The sequence below is a fragment of the Hyperolius riggenbachi genome, chromosome 4 (genome assembly GCF_040937935.1).
Source record: "Hyperolius riggenbachi isolate aHypRig1 chromosome 4, aHypRig1.pri, whole genome shotgun sequence".
Lineage (NCBI taxonomy): Eukaryota > Metazoa > Chordata > Amphibia > Anura > Hyperoliidae > Hyperolius > Hyperolius riggenbachi.
In genome coordinates, this window is record NC_090649.1 from 121,001,305 (window position 1) to 121,021,082 (window position 19,778).

At 44.1% G+C, this 19,778-nt stretch overlaps 1 protein-coding gene across 1 annotated transcript in view; it reads right to left on the minus strand.

The window, feature by feature from the left end:
• Positions 1-9,319: 9,319 nt before the first annotated feature.
• LOC137570492 (uncharacterized) overlaps positions 9,320-19,778 on the minus strand; it is a 47,463-nt gene continuing 37,004 nt past the window's right edge. Inside the window, exons 10-11 of the mRNA XM_068279165.1 lie at positions 16,804-16,916; positions 9,320-10,454 (exon numbers count right to left, since the gene is read on the minus strand). Of these exons, the coding sequence (XP_068135266.1) occupies positions 10,446-10,454; positions 16,804-16,916 (122 nt within the window). The 3' untranslated portion in view covers positions 9,320-10,445. The remainder of the gene's footprint in view (positions 10,455-16,803; positions 16,917-19,778) is intronic.

Here is a 19,778-nt window from a genome sequence, read left to right on the forward strand (position 1 = left end):
GTAAATTTGGCTCCACCTATGACCACACCCGAATTCTAGTCTGTGGCCACACCCATTTTTTGGCTTGAGTACCCAAAAGTGCCCCAGATTTCTTACGTCACTGAGCCCGACTCAGTCCTGACCCGGACAGAAACGATCACTTACATTCCTGATGTTTAACTCTTTCAGGCAGAGAAAGAAAAAAAAAGAAACACATCATAGTTATTTGTGGGCTTGGCATGAACATGTCACCTCTGTATTAAAGACGTCTAAGATTGTAAACCAAAAAACCCTTAGGCCCTGTTCACAGCGGGGCATTGCGGTGCGTCTTTATAGTGCTATTTTAACGCAGAAAAAAGCAATGCAATAGTAGGTCTATGGAGCGTTCAGAGTACATGCGGTGGGTGCGATGTGTTGCAACAGACAACATTTTCCTAAGGTAAAACATGCGGTACGTGAGCACATATCGTGTGCATTAACAATGGCACTGAACCCTACTTTTTATTGACTGCATGCTTTACTGTATGTAACGCAAAGGCAGCATAACAAGCAGTGCGACTTTTTCGTTCCATTGCGTTTCTGTTTTTACAGAGTATGTTGTGTTTTTTTTCTGTGTTAGGCTGTGTTCCCACTTACTTACGCATCATGTGCGGCCAGCAGGAGCGGACATTATGTCTGTTCCGATGGTCCGCAGTCCGGCTCGGACTCACCCACCGAACTGCCGATGTTTCCATCGGTAGGCCCCGCCTCCTGGGAGCCCCAGAACTGAGAAGGAGGGGGCAGGGGTCAGTGTGCAGGAAGGGGGGAAATTGTGCACAGAGCAGCGGGGAGGGGGGGAAGCCTCTTCTGCACTCCCCCCTCCAAATTGCAGCCAGCCAGCGGCAGCAAGCGGGGAACAGCTTACCGGCATCAGAGCGATATCGCTGCGTGCCGCTGGGCTGGGCTGGTCTCCGTCTCCTGCACTGACCAATCATGCTCTCGCAGGAAGTACTCCTCCCCGCTGCTCTGTGCACAATTTCCCCCCTTCCTGCGGTGTGCCCCCCTCCTTCTCAGCTCTGGGGCCCCCACTAACTGGGGGCCTGCCTTTTTGGGGATATCTGCTGCCAATCTAATTGCAATTAGTGGGGATAGCTGCCGCCAATCTAATTGTATTTTGTGGGGAAATCTTCTGCCAATCTAATCGCATTTTCTGGGGATATCTACCGCCAATCTAATTGCATTTTGTAGGGATATCTGCTGCCAATCTAATTGTATATTGTGGGGATATCTGCTGCCAATCTAATTGTATTTTGTGGGGATATCTGCCGCCAATCTAATTGCATTTTGTAGGGAAATCTGCCGCCAATCTGATTGCATTTTCTAGGGATATCTGCCGCCAATCTAATTGCATTTTGTGGGGAAATCTGCCGCCAATCTAATTGCATTTTGTGGGGATATATGCTGCCAATCGCATTGTATTTTGTGGGGAAATCTGCTGCCAATCTAATTGAATTTTCTGGGGATATCTGCCGCCAATCTAATTGCATTTTGTGGGGAGATCTGCCGCAAATATAATTGCATTTTGTGGGGATATCTGCCGCCAATCTAATTGCATTTTGTGGGGATGTCTGCTGCCAATCTGATTGTATTTTGTTGGGAAATGTGCCGCCAATCTGATTGCATTTTCTGGGGATATCTGCCGCCAATCTAATTGCACTTTGTAGGGAAATCTGCCGCCAATCTAGTTGCATTTTTTGGGGATATCTGCCACCAATCTAATTGCATTTTGTGGGGATATCTGCCGCCAATCTGATTGCAATTTGTGGGGATATCTGCCGTCAATCTATTTTCATTTTGTGGGGGATATCTGCCGCCAATCTAATTGCATTTTGTGGGGATATCTGCCGCCAATCTGATTGTATTTTGTTGGGAAATCTGCTGCCAATCTAATTGTATTTTGTGGGGAAATCTGCCGCCAATCTAATTGCATTTTGTGGGGATATCTGCTGCCAATCTGATTGTATTTTGTTGGGCTATCTGCCGCCAATCTGATTGTATTTTGTTGGGATATCTGCCGCCAATCTAATATATTTTGTGGGGATATCTGCCGCCAATCTGATTGCATCTTGTGGGGATATCTGCCGTCAATCTATTTTCATTTTGTGGGTATATCTGCCGCCAATCTAATTGCATTTTGTGGGGATATCTGCCGCCAATCTGATTGTATTTTGTTGGGAAATCTGCTGCCAATCTAACTGTATTTTGTGGGGAAATCTGCCACCAATCTAATTGCATTTTGTCGGAAAATCTGCTGCCATTTGACTACTTGATGAATTATCATGAGGCATATATGGGGCCCCTGATGAGTCATACGTGACGAAACAGGTAGGGCATGGCCTCAGGCGCGGCAGCAGCAGAGACGCGCTACACTGTGGAGAGCCAGGACGTCCTTTCTATTAAATGCGCATCTATACAGAAAACATTGTGAGTGTAAATTTATGTTACTTTTATTGAATAAATACGGAGTTACGCTATGGAAGCTGTGTTTTAAGTTTAAAGGTGCCGTGACTTGTGCAGCAGAGAAGAGTGCATATTGTAAACAAACGCTTTAGCTGATCTATCTTGGGTCAGCCTGGCCCTCTGGTGAGCGCAATCTAAATTGGCACTAGTGGTGTTTTGCTGACACTTGGTGTTAAGGTGGAACACGGTGGATTACACAGGTGGTGAGGGAGTCTGTGTGCAACTGTATACACCAGATTACGCTATGTATCCTCTTGTCTCCTGTTTGTGAGCTGGATGTAGGAAGAAGCACAAGCCTTGGGATATACCGCTGTTGCTGAATGCTGTTGCTGATATTTATATTATCAGCCATTGAACATTGGTGAGAGTATAACGTGTGTCTACTGGGCATAAGTGCCTATTGGGCACAACTATCTCCAACAACCTGAGGTGGAACGCCAACACTGCCTCAACACAGAGGAAAGCCCAACAGAGACTTTTCTTTCTCCGGCAACTGAAAAAGTTCGGTGTGGCCCAAAAACTTCTGACAAACTTCTACTCAGCCACAATCGAATCCGTCCTATGCTCGTCCATCCTGGTCTGGTACGCCAGCTCCTCCGCCAGCGACAGGCTCAAACTGCAGGGGGTCATCAGATCTGCGGAGAGGATCATCGGGAGATCACTTCCCACTCTGGACCTCCTCTACCACTCCAGGCTGAACACCAGAGCATTAAAGATCGCAAACGATCCCTCGCACCCAGGCTACCGCTTCTTTAATCAGCTCCCCTCGAGCCGGATGCTTCGGTTCCGATCCATCTGCACCAGGACCACAAGACACAAGAACAGCTTCTTTCCCTCGGCTGTCAACCTCCTGAACTCTCTCCATGGGAATGCCCATCACCACCCCACAATACCATGACGCACTGTAGCACTCTGCACATAGACGGCGCTCCAGCTCAAGCATACCATTCGGTTGTTTTTTTGTATTGTAACTTATGCCACATTGTCTCCCTCTGCATAAAGGTTATATAATGTTCTGTATTCTGTAAGTTCTGTTCCTACTGCATGTCCTGTATCTGTAACTATATTGTGTATCAGTACCCTGTACGTGCCAAGCCCAATTCCGGGCACGACCCAGTCGTGCTTGGCGAAATAAAGTTTCTGATTCTGATTCTGATTCTGAACTTACTGCTATAACCTAGGAGCTATTACCTGTTAAATGCTGGACTGAGTCGAATGGACTGGTTCTAATAGACTGGTGTTTGAAAACCATTGTTGTAGCTAGTCTTTGAGGACTTTTTTCTTTTTCTGCTTTTTAAGCTTAAAGAACTGTATTCGGTCTGTCAAAAGTATTTGTTTCACCGGTGAAGGTGTGAGCGTTGTACACATTTTTGCATATTAGACTTAAGGTGATACCCCCAAAGGTGTATAGCGATCCACCAGTTTGCCACATTAAAACCTTAATAGGCAGTGGGGAGCGCCTACACCACTCTTTATAATAATGCAATAATGTAAATCATTACTGTTTTGAGACTGCCCTTTCCTCGGAAAAACCGCTGTGGCATTTTTTTTTCTAAAGTGGTCCGAAGCTCTGTGACCACCCCCTTGGCCTTCCCCCAGCTTGGCAGCCATGGCCTAATACGTGGCTGCAGAGCTGGGGGCAGACTGCAGTAACGCAAGTGGAGGTGGCCATCGAGCTTTTGTACATGGCCACAGCAGTATTGGCAAGGAAGGGGGCAGAGTTTCAGAAGAGGAATGATTTATGGGTGAGTTTCTGCCCCAGTCACCTGGTGATTGTAATAGAGCTAGAAAAGAGCTATACATTAACCTTGTTCAACGTTAATAAATGTTACATCCTTGATCCTCTTTAATACATTTTGGCGAGACTATATGAACTGAGAAACAAGCATTGGAAAAGGGGAGATCAACCAACGCTGAACCATGACACCAGAAGGCCACCTAGAGCCAAGCGATAGTCAGAATTGCTGAATTCTGAATCTAGTGAAATTTCGCACTGTATGATTCAGAATTATGCAGATTCCAAGTTCACAAATATGTTCTCAATAGGTTACAATGGGCCTGATGCAGGATATCATGGTAATATTGCTGTGCACAGAAAGAGCCCAGTAGTATTACCCTTATTTCTGGCAGCAAGTACCGTGACTTACGCTATTAGTGCGACCTGCGGTGCTCGAGTAGCGCAAACATTGCTATGGGAACGTGCTTTACTAATGGCAATGCTCATTAGTAATGTGCGTACCCGTAGCAACAGTGGCACTACTCGAGTACTGGGGTTTTGGTAACCTCTTGAGGACCGCTGCGTTAAACCCCCCTAAAGACCAGGACATTTTTCTGTATTGGGCCACTGCATCTTTAAGACCTCGCTGCCGGGCCACACAACTCAGCACACAAGTGATTCCCCCTTTTTCTCCTCACCAACAGAGCTCTCTGTTGGTGGGGTCTGATCGCCCCCCAGATGTTTTTTTTTAATTTTTTTATAAATATTTTTTATTATTATTTTTAAATAAATATGCCATTTTTTGTTATTCTTTTATTCCCCCCTCCCTACCTCCCCCGCCAGCCAATCAGCGTGATCGGCTGTCATAGGCTTCAGCCTTTAATAGCCGATCACTTCCCTGCCTCTGGAGGGGACAGCCATGTCACACGCCTGTCCCCAGTACAGCGCTGCCTTAGATAGCAGCGTTGTACAGGGTAATTAGACAGCGGTTTCGCTGTCTAACAGTCTCCTAGCAGCGATCACTGCTGGGAGTCTGCTCCGCCATCCAAGCAGGGATGCGTGCGCATCGGGGGGCGCAATCTCCTGCAAACAACACCCCAAGGACCTTCCGCCGATCAGCGTTACGTGGTCCTGGGGCTGCTGCCGCATCCTTGCCCATTAGTGTGACGCGGTCGGCAAGTGGTTAATAGTGTAATTTGCAGCACTTGCTGCTGGTGTGGTGTAAGATATTGCGACCCAACAGATTATGCAACGTGCGCTGTACGAACTGTGCATAACTGTGCATGCGCGGCTTCTTTCAGTAATTCCCAGATGTAATTATTTGCAACCCCCGGAGTTCCAAAAGCAGCATACATTTACACAGTTTTTAGTTCCCAATGGGGGGGGGGGGTTATTAGTTGCCCACCAATGGAGGGGGATATTATTAGTTCCCTCCAGGAGGGGTTATATTAGTTGCCCGACAGAAGAGGGTTGTGTGTGAGAATAGGGTTGGGTTGCATTTTCTGAGTCTAATGGCTTTAAAGAGAATCTGTATTATTAAAATCGCACAAAAGTAAACATACCAGTGCGTTAGGGGACATCTCCTATTACCCTCTGACACAATTTCGCCGCTCCTCGCCGCATTAAAAGTGGTTAAAAACAGTTTTAAAGAGTTTGTTAATAAACAAACAAAATGGCCACCAAAACAGGAAGTAGGTTGATGTACAGTATGTCCACACATAGAAAATACATCCATACACAAGCAGGCTGTATACAGCCTTCCTTTTGAATCTCAAGAGATCATTTGTGTGTTTCTTTCCCCCTGTTCTCATGCACTGAAGTGACAGGCTGCTTGTTTCTTCCTGCAAACAGCTTTGCCCTTGTCTGTAATTCTTCAGTATGTGAAAGCCCAGCCAGCTCAGAGAACGATTTATCCAGCTTGTAAAAGATAAGAGAGAAGAGAGAAGCTGCTCTAATCCTAAATAACACACATGCAGTGTGCAGAGAGGAGCCTGGAAGGGGGAGTTCATAGCAGAACCACAACACTGAAGAACTTGGCAGCCTTCCAGACACAGGCTGACAAGTCTGACAAGAGAGATATAAGTTGATTTATTACAGAGACAGTGATAGTATAAAGTACTGCAGTAAGCCAGAACACATTAGAATAGCTTTTTGAACTTGTAGGATGATAAAAAAACAGGATGCAATTTTGGTTACGGAGTCTCTTTAAGTCAATGGTTAGGTTTCACTTTCTGATACTAATACCTATAAAGTTGCAAAAACTTTCACCACACTGGAAATAAGGGTAATAGACAGTGCACAATTTTAACTATTTGTACTCAGTTCGGGTTCACTTAAAGAAACTCTTCTCCTTCCTATACTTCCACCTCTCTCACACTGTGGCTGTCTTTGGAAAGCTGGTTTTGGGATTTGGCATCATGAGACACATCAAGGCCAGGGTTTGTTGTAGTTTCTCTGGAACTGAACATAGTTTATGTATTGGAATGGTTTGGATATAAATAGTGCTTAGCAGAGTTCTTGATAAAAGAAAGCTATGCTGAATTCCAATGAGCTTGGGAATTCTGCATTCTAAGTGCTGGGAACGTCAGTGTAATAATGGGTCTAACGTACACACAGAAAATACAATAAATCAAGGTCAGGTCGAAGCTCGGGCCATACACGAAAAGTCAGAAATGCGCGGTACAGGAGGACTAATGTAGAGCTAGGTCAAAAACGGGCTAAGATCGTTACACAGGTAATCAGATGACTATAGTACAAGGGATAGAGACAGGTGCTAGGTCAATATTCAGGCAGACGTCATACACATAGGATCAGATATACGAGGCACAGACAAGGATGAGACAGAGGCAAAGTCTATAACGGGTATCAGATGACTGAGGTACAAGGGGATGAGACTTTAACCACCCTGGCGTTCTATTAAGATCGCCAGGGCGGCTGCGGGAGGTTTTTTTTTAAATAAAAAAAAAGCTATTTCATGCAGCCAACTGAAAGTTGGCTGCATGAAAGCCCACTAGATGGCGCTCCGGAGGCGTTCTTCCGATCGCCTCCGGCAGCCAGAAGTAACACGGAAGGCCGCAATGAGCAGCCTTCCGTGTTTGGCTTCTCCTGTCGCCATGGCGACGAGCGGAGTGACGTCATGGACGTCAGTCGACGTCCTGACGTCAGCCGCCTCCGATCCAGCCCTTAGCGCTGGCCAGAACTATTTGTTCCGGCTGCGCAGGGCTCAGGCGGCTGGGGGGACCCTCTTTCGCCGCTGCTCGCGGCGTGTGCTGCTCTTTATTTGAGCAAAATCGGCCCAGCAGGGCCTGAGCGGCAGCCATCGGCGGTGATGGACGAGCTGAGCTCGTCCATACCGCTAAGATGGTTAATCAGAGTGGTGGACTTGCCGGATCATACACAGAAATACAATAGTTACTATAATTACAATATATATATATTACACAGTTCTAAACTGACTGGAGCACATATATATCGGGCTGATGCGCAATATATGAAATGTAGCTCTCAAACAACTATCTCACTAGGATAAGGACCAAGAACCAGCATACTGATTAGTATCAAGGCCAACGAGCAAGTGAATACTCTGGCCTTAAATACCCAAGAGGCAGAGCAAAAGCCCAGCCCCAGAATTGACAGCACCTTCTGCAATAAGGTGTCAGCTGATGACATCACAGCTGACACCCCATCAGACACGCCTCCTCAGCCTAAAAAAGGCAGCTCTGAGCTGCACGCGTCCTGCCAGAAACAACACGCCGACCCACATCTACAGGGGAGCCGGGGATGTGAACATTCTGATTCACGTCTACAGGGGAGCCGGGGATGCCATTGACCAAAGAGGAAGAGGAAGCTTTCTCCAGCTGCTCCACACTATCAGAACAGCCTCCAGAGACCACACCAGATAAGTTTGTTACAGTCAGTCTCTATAAATGGGGGGACTGTGATTAATCATAGTTATAGTTCAGTCAAGATATATCACTTCTAGCCCTTGTGTAATCAAAATTGTTATTACTCTCCTGGCTACTTTTTCCTCCCAGTTTTTCAGTAAATATTTATATGTTAAAAATCTCTGTAATGACCTGAATTCAGCTAAAAGCATCAGTGGTTATATGACTGCCGCTGTGCTCTGCAGTTCAGAAATTGTGGGTCCACCTTGCTGCACTGCCTTCTGGGAAGAAAAGTTGGTCCGAGCTGCCTTTAACCAACTCTTTCAATTAGGATAATTGCGTTAAAAAATTCCAACAACTTTCACTTTTTTTCTGCATACAACACGAGTTGTTAATTCTATTGTATTTTGTAATTTAAGAAAAAATCGCTTGAAAAATTACCTGCAGAAAATGCAAACGTGATCGAAATTGCAACACATCAAAAAACTGCTGTGATATTCAGGAGCGTATCTGGGTAATATAACACCTATGGCAAACATTTGAATTGCTATATTTCAAAAAAATGTATTGGCAGCGCCATTGCACTATGCAATCCTATGTGAGGTAGCTCGTGAGTAACACATAAAAAGCTAAAGCAATGGTTGATGGAGCTGTGTTGGTGCAAGACAGTGGTGGGTTAAGTTTGGACTGCAAGCTCTCCATAGTCTAGCAAGGAGAGCCTGTCTGTCTACGGATGACTACAAGTAGCAGCTGCTGTCACAGAGATTTTTACCTTCCAAATCTCATATTAAAAGGTAGGGGTAGCGAACCAGGAGAGAAAAAACATTTTGGCTGGACAGAGGCTTTTAAGTTCATCTCCAGAAACGTAAAACGATATCTAATAATAGCTCAGGAGTGCTCACGTTACCTTCTTTGTGTGAAAAGCGCTTTCTGCAGCTAAAATTTGCATGTACAGTTTGTTCAGTGACGCAGCACGGAACTGCTCATCTTTGGAAATACTTGGGGACACAAGTACTTCCAAAGCCTGCTCGAGGAGTCCCAAAGAGCTATTTGGCCTGCAGGTTGAATAACTTCAACAAAGAGAAGTGAGTGAAACTAGGGCATGGAGAGAGGAGCTGGAAGGCGCTATGGGATCCAGAGCTTTCCTGCTACATAGGTGAGTATCTAAGACTTTTTTTTTAGGTCGCTTCAGGTTTACTTCAAACTACGTCATGGTGGACTGCTAAAGTGAAAATATCAATTTATAATTTGTAATATTTATTTTTAGGGTTGGCACTGCAACAAGAAAAAAAATGCAATTTTGAAAATAAGAAAATATGAAATCCAGAAATACCAATTTGTTGTGTGTTGGAGGAGATTCTTGCTTTATTACTGGAGTTACAGTGGGACTGTGCATGCAGTGTTTATATTGTTCATATTAGGGGCTCTGGCATTTCAAGTGTGGGAAGAAATTGTAGAGAAATAGCAGTAATCATCTTCAAGCTGCCGTTGTAACAAAAGTGGTTGGTTCTGCTGGACTGAGTTTTGCCCCCACCATTCCTATGTGACCTGGGGTCACAGATGGGGTTGGATGTCTGGTAACTCGACCCCCTCCACTCATATGACTGCGCAAATATGTAATCAATACCTAGATGACTTTAATGTAAAGCGTTGGGGCCACTAGACACCAGGGAACTGTTTAGGAGGGGGACCAATGGAATACCAGAAAACTGTATACGTGAAGAAGGAGGCTACTAGACACCAGTGAACTGTATAGAGGAGGGAGGAGGTCACTAGACACCAGGGAACTGTATAGGGAGGGAGGACCACTAAACACCAGGGAACTGTGTAGGCTAGGGAGGTAAGACCACTCAACACCAGGGAACTGTATATGGGAGGGATGGAGGCATTAGACACCAGGCAACTTTATAAACGAGGTGGCCACTAAACATAAAGGGTGACCTGCTACTTGGTCCCAGTGTTCAATTTTGGCCCCCCCTGTATCTAGTAAATCTTTTTAAATTCCGAATCAGCTTATAAATAGCTGTCTAAAATGTTGTGTGGTGGACAAACTTGCAGTACCCGTGTAAATTAGACAAAATTGTCCTTCACAATTGTTTCGGTTCTCTTGCCATCACCAGTTAGCATTAGGTAGACAGTAGACATTAATGTAGAGTTATAATGTTGATATGCCAGTTCCCCATTTGCTTTGGCGTTGTCCCAGCTGTAACGATCACCAGGGTGCACCAATCACCAGCCAGCGTAGTGGTCTTATTTTGAACATCCTTGCATCGGTCAAGCATCATTACATTCACTCATTTATTCATTGTTGATTGTATAAAATATTGATATGGAGAACTTTTTCCAGAGATGTTGATTCTTATTCCTTAGCGTTTCTATGGAGAAAATGAAATGTAGCTCTTTATTTTGTATTAAAAAAGCAATTACATAATTAGTTAAATTGGTTATGTGAGTAGGAGCAATCTAGAAATCCAAGGGGCACATAGCTACATTTTATGGGGCCCACAACCTTTTTCTCAGTGGCAGTAGTGGTAGGGAGTCCTGCCCAAAGTCTCCTTACTGAATAGGTCCTGAGGAGAGCCACTGTATAAAAGTCACTGTCCTGTCCAAGCTCATACACATGCTTCTGCCAGGATCCAGGCAATGAAAAGGAAGATAGGGATTTCATTCAGTTGACCCATACATAACTTTATCCATTGTCATCTGGATTTTGTGGGATGCACAAATGGTACAAGAGAAATCGTTAAAGCCAAAATCTGGGGTAGGAGGCTAAAATACATATATTGTGTATATTAACCACCAATTAACCACCAAAGAGGGCAGCACGGTGGCGTAGTGGTTAGCGCTCTCGCCTTGCAGCGCTGGGTCCCTGGTTCGAATCCCAGCCAGGTCAACATCTGCAAGGAGTTTGTATGTTCTCCCCGTGTCTGCGTGGGTTTTCTCTGGGTACTCCGGTTTCCTCCCACAGCCCAAAAACATACAGATAAGTTAATTGGCTTCCCCCTAAAATTGGCCCTAGACTATGCTACATACACTACACGATATAGACATAGGACTATGGTAGGGAATAGATTGTGAGCTCCTCTGAGGGACAGTTAGTGACAAGACTATATTCTCTGTACAGTGCTGCGTAAGATGTCGGCGCTATATAAATACTAAATAATAATAATAAAGAGGGGTCTCTCAAGTGGATAGGGTCATCACTGACAATCGGTTCCAGCACATATCTCTGTGCCCAGCAATGCAAAAACATAGCAGGGGGGTAATATTGTTCTTATATATAATAACCACCTTTAGCAGGCAAAATAACACCTGTGCCTGGAGTTTAGCACTTGCTCATTATTCATATCATTTCTTGAAATGTTAAAGTATCTGCACATGAGGAAACATGTACACTTGGTCTTAGACTTTTACACTAGGCCACAACTTGCTCTTTGCATTTGACATCGTGGACAATCAGTTCATGAACTCTCTTTCAACCCCATCACATATCTATGGGAACCTTAAGAAACCTACTTACATAGGACAATGGAAACAATTATTTTTGTCCAAGAGAGTTTTGCTTTCGTTGCAGAGAAGGTCAGCCAGATGTCCATCCCTTGTTCCCAGCAATATGCTGTTTACTAATAAAGTAAAGGTCCCTCATTGCGCACACGCTGTTCCGTGCATTTACTCAGAGGGGATTAACAGGAAGGCAAGTACTCCGAGCTATCCTAGAACTATGCAATTAACGGCTTTGGGAATAAACAAACAGTTTTTAATTTCCCCAAGAGAATATGAAATGCAGTTCATCAGTGTACATTAATACGAGGAACACGGCTCTACTTACAGTCTAATCACGCTTATGTATCAGTAATGACCTAGCAAAGGATTTTGGGGGTGGGTTGGGGGCTATTTGTACTATAACAGCCAAGCGCTAAGACCTGACAAGACCTGAAAAAGCTGTTCTTTACGACACATGGCCATCTTTGCACCGAGTTCATCGGACTGCGAGCCAAGGCACATGGATCACTGCAGCGAGTTACATAGTGTGACTTATATTGTGTCCTTCAACTATTCTGTGTAATCTGTTGCTTTAATGTAAAGGATTACTGAAAAATAAGTCAAATGAATTGAGGATTAAATATTAAATTACAGTAATTGCCAGTAAAATTGAAACTTATATATCTGAAATTAAACTGAAGGTCACGGGTTATTTTTTGATCAGATTGTGGTCTTATACAGGGAAGAGATGGGTTAACATTTACAGCTGTATGGGGGTGTCTGGTCTGACAGGATCAAGATGGAACACCACTGACCGGAAAAAGACAGAGAAAACAGACCAGGAGCGCTCATAGTGTAGTATTTTCACACATAAGGGAAATTATTCCTCCAAAAAATACTACTTACAAACATGGGTTACTATTAGGCAACCACTGTTTTGAGCTTGTGGAGAAATCCGTCTCCACTCAAATGTTATGGAAGGTCCTCTTCCGGACTTGGGCCGCACCCCAATTGAAAAATGTGCACTAGAACCACTGACTAGTGGCTGCAGGGATGACCCCTAAGAGGGGAGCTAGACTAATTGGTGTCCAATAAATGTACTCTTTAAAATCCACACTGAGGTAAGATTGTTCCTTACTAACACCAACATTGGGGAGCCTCCCCCCACCCAGTATAACATTTACAGCTGTTCTGCACTAAAAGTTGTTGCTACCGATTTCTACAGGTAGCATATCTACTTCATGAGCTTTATTTGAAAAGTATAGGGCTATGGGCTTGCTGCTATAAAAATGGTGTGAAAAAGGCAGTTAACAATGGTAGAAAAACAGACCATCATAACATTAGGTGTTTAATTGTAGGTCTTTCCTGTAGAAAAATTGTGTAGAAAATCAAGGTATCAGTGAGTATAGTCTTCTTTATAATCAAAAGGCACTCAGAAACTGAGGAACCTCTGACAACAAGATAAACTAAAACAGGGGTGGAGGTACCCAATGCATGAGGATAGGAGAGGTAGTGTAATACTACCTTTCTTGAAAAATTCGGACCAGTCTATTGAAAAATGTCTTTTGACCATTTTATGTGCACCAATAAGACATTTTTCAATAGACTGGTCCAAATTCACCAAGAGAAGTAAGATTATATATACTACCTCACTGTTTATAAGATCAATAGCTTTATTAACCTATCTTTTTATGCATTGGATGCCTCCACCCCATTTTAGTTCATTTTGCCATACCTCTTCAGAGGTGATAGTTTTTTTTAGTATTGCCCTAAAGAACACAGGGAGTGGGACCGACCAGTTCCCATTTACAGACCTGGATAACTGAGCAGGGACGGTTAATTTCCCGCCTCCTCTGATTGATTTGCAACCCACATTTGTGAGTGTATACATGCTTTCCCAAATCTTACACAATTCTGCTCGATTGGGCTCCTGGTCTCCCTATGTCTTCTAAATAAGCCTGGGGGTTGTTATAACCACAGGAACCATCAACATAAGTTATCCTCTAAAAAGAAGATGTCTTGGTCTTGGCAAAGCTAAAGCCACAACAGCATCAGTAGACATGTTTCTGAAAGTCAACAGCTTGCGTGATCGGTGGCTCATGGGAACAGAGCTTCAAGCACAGCCTAATAGTTGTCGCAGGAAGCAAGTCTCAATTTTAACTGTAAAGAGAATATTTCAAGATGTAGGTTTGACAGGTTGAGTTGCAGCAAGAAAACTCGTGCTAAGGTGTCAGAATAAGAAAAAAGAACTTGCCTGGGCCATCCATCACTCCCATGACTGCTGAAGACTAGAAGAAGGTGTTATGGACAGATACATTGAAATTTGACATCTTTAGCTCATCATGCAAGATTTTTGAATGCTGTTGAGTAAGTGAAAAGATGGTTCTTCAGTGTGTGCATAAACTGTCAAACACTGAAGTGGAAGTGTCCTGGTCTGGAGTTGTTAAGATGGATCCAAGGTCAGTGACTTGTACAGAGTGAGAGCCTAAACCATGCAGTAACCTTTGGTGTACACTTAGTTGGTCAGGCCTTCACCCTACAGCAAGGTGATGACCCAAAACACAAGTTCAAGCTGTGCCAGAACTACCTTAGGAAAAAAAGAACACAATGGTAAGCTTGTAAACATGGCGTGACCAGGTCTTTCTCCAGACTTAAACCCCATTGAGCTGGTTTGAGATAAAATGGACAGAAGAGCAAAAGTAAAACAGCCCACATATTTCTGGAAACTTCTGCGACAGAGTTGGGAAATACTTTCTGAAGAATATTTGAGTTGGCAGTGTAGCTGGATGTAAGAACATCAAGGAATGACTCATGTGTTTCAATGTAGAAACAAAAAACACAAGTATCTGGGACTTTGCAAGAAATAATCTCTCTACTTAATAATCCATGAAGTATTAATGATAATTTTACATTGGTAACCGGAGGCCTTGCAAGAGAGTACTCCATGCATAAACAGCAAAAAAGAAGTCAATTAAAACTTTCTCTGCTCTGTTAAAACCATTTAGCAATGGCCTTGGGGTGTCATATATTCCACTAAAACCATAACTATCACAGATTCAATTTTGCTTCATTAGGAGAATACCGGGAATACCGAGGACATATTTATTCACTTGATATTCAGTGGAAGCTGTATTTGTTCATACTGTATAATGCGGGTGTAGAGGCTATGTTAAATGTAGTCCATACTTTTGTTAGTAATGGCCCCCTTTGTCATTTTGTGTCCTCCACCGCATTTTCTCAAAGGTTCCTCTGCTATACACCATTAACAGGACCCGGCTAGTAATAGTCAGGACCTGTGACCTGGAATGAATGGCCCTCCCGCATGTGCAGTAGCCTCCTTTCAGACATGCAGCATCTTCATGTGTGAAAGGAGGCTACTGAACATGCACGAGGGCCATTAAAGTGGTCTGAAGCTCAGCATTTCTTCTTTGCTCTAAAAGATTATTTACAGCCTTAACCCTACTACCAGATTTTTTTTTACAACAGAACAGCATTCAAACAGTTAAACACAGCAATTTGTTTTACAGTGGGAAAACCCCTTTGGCTTATGATCCGCATCCAAGAGGAGATAATATTATCTTTTGTTTACATTCCTCAGTTGATACAGTTAGTTACAGCCAGCCATGTGCAGAAATGGAACTGCTCTGGAGCTAACAAGAAGAGACAGATGAGAAGTTATCACTAGATAGCTGCTGATTTATATATTAAAATCTATTAATAAAATATAATGGCAGTTTTCAGATCAGATAAACTGTACTTTGGGACCTTGTAATTTGTAAACAGGCAATATTACTTGTGCACAAAAGCAAATATAATAATTGTATGGGTAATACAAAGCAGGAAAACACATTGTTATTGAATGTTATGTCAGAGTTTTATTCCACTTTAATTCCGGGTCAAAGGTCCTCACTATTTTTCCTGGCGGGGCCTGCTGCAAACGGAGTATATAGCGGAGGGACGATGGCGAACAGAGGACACACTGCCAATACAAATGGAGGACACACTGCCATTACAAACAGAAGTATGTACTACATTTAACATGGCTTTTCTTGTCTTGGATGTAGAGCAGGATCATCCACCAGGCAACACAGGCAGATGCTTGAGGCCTAGTGGGTGTCAAGGGGCCCACCCGCCACCTTCTTTGACCTCTCTCCACTTACCAAAAAGATCACAAGGGGGCCCCAAATCTACTATATTGCCTAGGGCAGTGATGGCTAACCTTAGCACTCCAGCTGTGACAGTACTACAAAACCCATCATGCCTCTCCCTCCCCGAGATGCGCTTAGAGCTATCAGAGTATTGCAATGCCTCATGGGACTTGTAGTTCCACCACAGCTGGAGTGCCAAGGTTAGCCATCACTGGCCTAGGGCTTCATCAATACATCTTAATCCATCCTTGCTCACATGTCCTTCAAGGAGTATCAGGGAATAAGCAGTGGTCTATAGAAAAGATGCAGTAACGACTAATGATCATGGCGCTCTCCTGACAAAGCAGTCTTATGCTGGGCATACACGGCTCGATTTTGCCGCTCGATTCTACGCCCGATCGTTTTCTGCACTCGATTCTGCAGGCGATTCTTTTATCTCCCGCTCAATTCTCGTCTCTTTTCCCATTGTCCTCCATGCAGAATCGAGCGCGGAAACGATCGGGTGGGAGATCGGACCTGTCGGAAATTATCTGTCGAGCCATCTTAATGGCTCAGAATGGAGCCGTGTATTCCCAGCATTAGATCTGTGAAATATGTTATGTTTACCTTGCTTCCTCCGATGCTGTGTAAAGGCACCATTGCTGTATCCCATTCATTCATTTTTTTAGAGAAACCTAACTATAGTATAAACTTTTCCTTCAATTTATCCTGTGATTATATAATCCCAATGAAGGGGATATGGCTAAATGACAACATTTTTTACCTCTGTTTTTGCTTTTCTGCAGGTTATATTTCTAGTTGGCTTTTTTTAAGCTTTTTACTAATTTTATTTGACATTTCTTGTACTTTATGTCCTTTGCCATTTAGTTTCCCTTTTAAAGTCCTTTTGGCCATTTTCCTTAAATTGAATTTGAATGGTTACACAGCGACCAAGGACATATTAGCCTCCATGCAATTCCCGAACTCACCAGCGTTAGACGCTGATCAGTCAGAGGGGGCAGAAACACAACAGAAGGGACCCGGAGGACATCAAGGGAGCTAAAAGATTATGAGCTGTAATACTCAACAAACCAGCTGCAACTGTATTTGTTACCTTTTTTTTCCTTTTTTTGGAGACTTTGAGTTTTCCGCTCTGTTTCAGGATGCCTTTAAATGTCATAGGGGAAATCTGGGCTGTGACTTTAATTTTCAAGCGTGGTAACTTTCCTGGGAGGACAAACAAGATGATTCCATGAGTAAGCACTAATATGAACTGCTAACAACAGTCTCTGTTTCATTGTGATATCAACTAACATTAAAAGCACCTGCTGAAAGGACATCTGAGGTAAAAATAAATTGATGAGAAAAACAATTGTATCCATCCTCCTTCTCCTAAAAATGACTTTTTTTGGATATCCCACACTTTTATTTTATATTTGAAACTCTTATTTTTAAGTTTTTACTGTTTCATTGTCTCTGCTCAATGACACCTTTATAGAAGTATCCCAGAGCTCAAATCTATAAAATATTGACAATTCTTATCTCTTTCCTGCTCTCAGAAGCCATTTACTGACAGGAAAGTATTTTATGGCTGTAATTACTAATCAGCGAGGGTTATGCTATAGTCTGACCCAGTCCGACCCGGTCCCGACCCAGACAGAAACTGCCACTTGCATACCTGATTTTTAATTCTTCCAGGCAGAGAAAGAAAAAAGGAACACAGTCTAGGTATTTGTGTGCTTGGGACTGTACATACACATGTCTATCTCAAATTTCACCTCGGTTGTCCTTTAATATTGTGTAGGTCCCCCCAGCTGGCAGCTGTACGGAAAGGAGTGGACAGCACCCAGTACTGTGGTATTTCTACACAGCTCCCAACTGTCCCTCTTTTGGAGGGACAGACCCTCTTTGGGAGTAAAATCCGTCTGTACCACTTCCTTCCTTATTTGTCCCTCTTTCAAGAGTGATGAACAGATCTCTGCTATTATATATTTTTCTATAGACTCTAAACTTTATTTCTATCAATTAAATTGATATCTTTCTTCAATTTTCAAATGTTTAAATGAAGTAAAACTATTAATTATATAACGGATCAGTGTGGCTTGAATGATAAAACTACATCTTTTGATTCTGAATTCTTTGTGGTATGCATAGTGAGGGGTGGTGGGGGCGTGGTTAGAGGTGTGTCTTAAAGTGTCCCTCTTTTTTATCTCAAAAAGTTGGGAGGTATGTGTCTGCTCTGCTGCACACTGCTCTGCATAACGAGGGAGGGGGTCTCTGTCTGAGGGGGTCACTTTGAAAAAAAAGTTGTCATAGGGGCTGCCACACTTTCAGGTGAGGACAGGAAGGGATGACTGAGCTCACTTTGCTCATAGGGCAGTTTGACTGCCCACTGCTGCTCAAGGCTCCTACTATATGTACTCTCAAGCAACCAGAAAGTACAGTTGTCCGGTATCAGCTAATCCCTGCCTGTGTCAGATAAGTGAGTTTACTCTATTGCATTTTTGGATTTAATTTACATAAGGTGTGAAGTATACTGCAGCCAGGGGTGGTTTTAGAGAAAATGTGTCCCTGGGCAAAATTTGGGGCCCCTTTCATTTTCTACTTGTGACCTGCACAGTCCCTGATTTGTGGCAAGGAAAATGGGGCACTGGGCAATTGTAACGATTGTGGAATCGTATTCGCGGTCAGCGCACCAGACGTGCTCTGACGCAGCGGATCTCCTCCACAAGCGTATATTTGAGGACACCCAGGCTAGGTGCTATGCACCCGCAGAGGGCAATTCCCTCCGGCAGATGGCGCTGTGGAGTGCAGGTGAACACAGTCGCTGCACAGCCACAGATGCCAGACGGGAATTGTACAGATCCAGGACAAGGTACGATCAGGCAGGGCTGGATAGCTCACAAGAAACAGAGCAAAGGGACAGAACCAATGTGTGTCCACCAAACTAGTCGCCACCCAGCGACGGTGAACGCACAATGGCGGAAACGAAGTGGGAATGCAATCGCAAGAATGGCGATTGCAGACAGAGACACAAGACTGAGCAAAACAGGGCACGAGGGTAGCAAAGGCACAGCAAATAATACAATAAGGAGATACGGAAAATAACAAACGCTAGCTAACCGCGAACACCGCACTCATTCGCAACAGTGCACGCGGTTATGCGCGGTCTCCACGTGATAAGCACAATAGAGACAAGCACGCTAACTAACCATTAACAGACAAACATGAAACAGAGGACGCGAACGCTTGCTTAACGGTTACCTCACCGAGCCTCCAGCAAGCGTAGCAGACAAGACAGACACACGAAAACAGGGACAAGCGAGAGATAGGATCCACAGCACTAGCGAAAAGTGGCTAGCGTGATCCAGGTACAGAGTAGCAGAACAGAAGGATCCCCAGCGCTAGCGAAAAGTGGCTAGCGCGATCCCAAAAGACAGAACAGAAGGATCCCCAGCGCTAGCGAAAAGTAGCTAGCGCGATCCCAGGAGACAGAACAGAAGGATCCCCAGCGCTAGCGAAAAGTGGCTAGCGCGATCCCAGAAGACAGAACAGAAGGATCCCCAGCGCTAGCGAAAAGTAGCTAGCGCGATCCCAGGAGACAGAACAGAAGAGATAGCTGGTAGCAACCGCTGCACCAGCTATACTCCAAGAACAGAGATCAGAACCATTTCCTGTCGACCACCGTTGGGACAGGACAATGGCAACAGAACAAACAAACAGATAATACAACCTGACTGGGCTAGAAGGGGAGCCTAAAGCAACCCCCAGGAATTAACTATACTAGATAGCAACGGCTGACACTCCAGCAGTGTCCATCAGGAACAGACCATGGAAGGGAAATGACCAGCCAAACCTTCTGGGAAACATAAAGCTCTTATAGTGCCAGTCATCAAAGAAGGCAGGTAGGGGATTTGCATAACGAATGTATGCAAATTCCCCAGCAAGAGAACAGACCAGAACTTGCAATGGAAAGACAGGTCTCTGTTCCAGAGTCCTGCAGCATGCAAACCTAAACAATGGTCAAAAGGCTGCCTGCCTGCGCAGGCAGCTGAGCGGATTCTCACAGCAATTGCCTAATTTGACCCA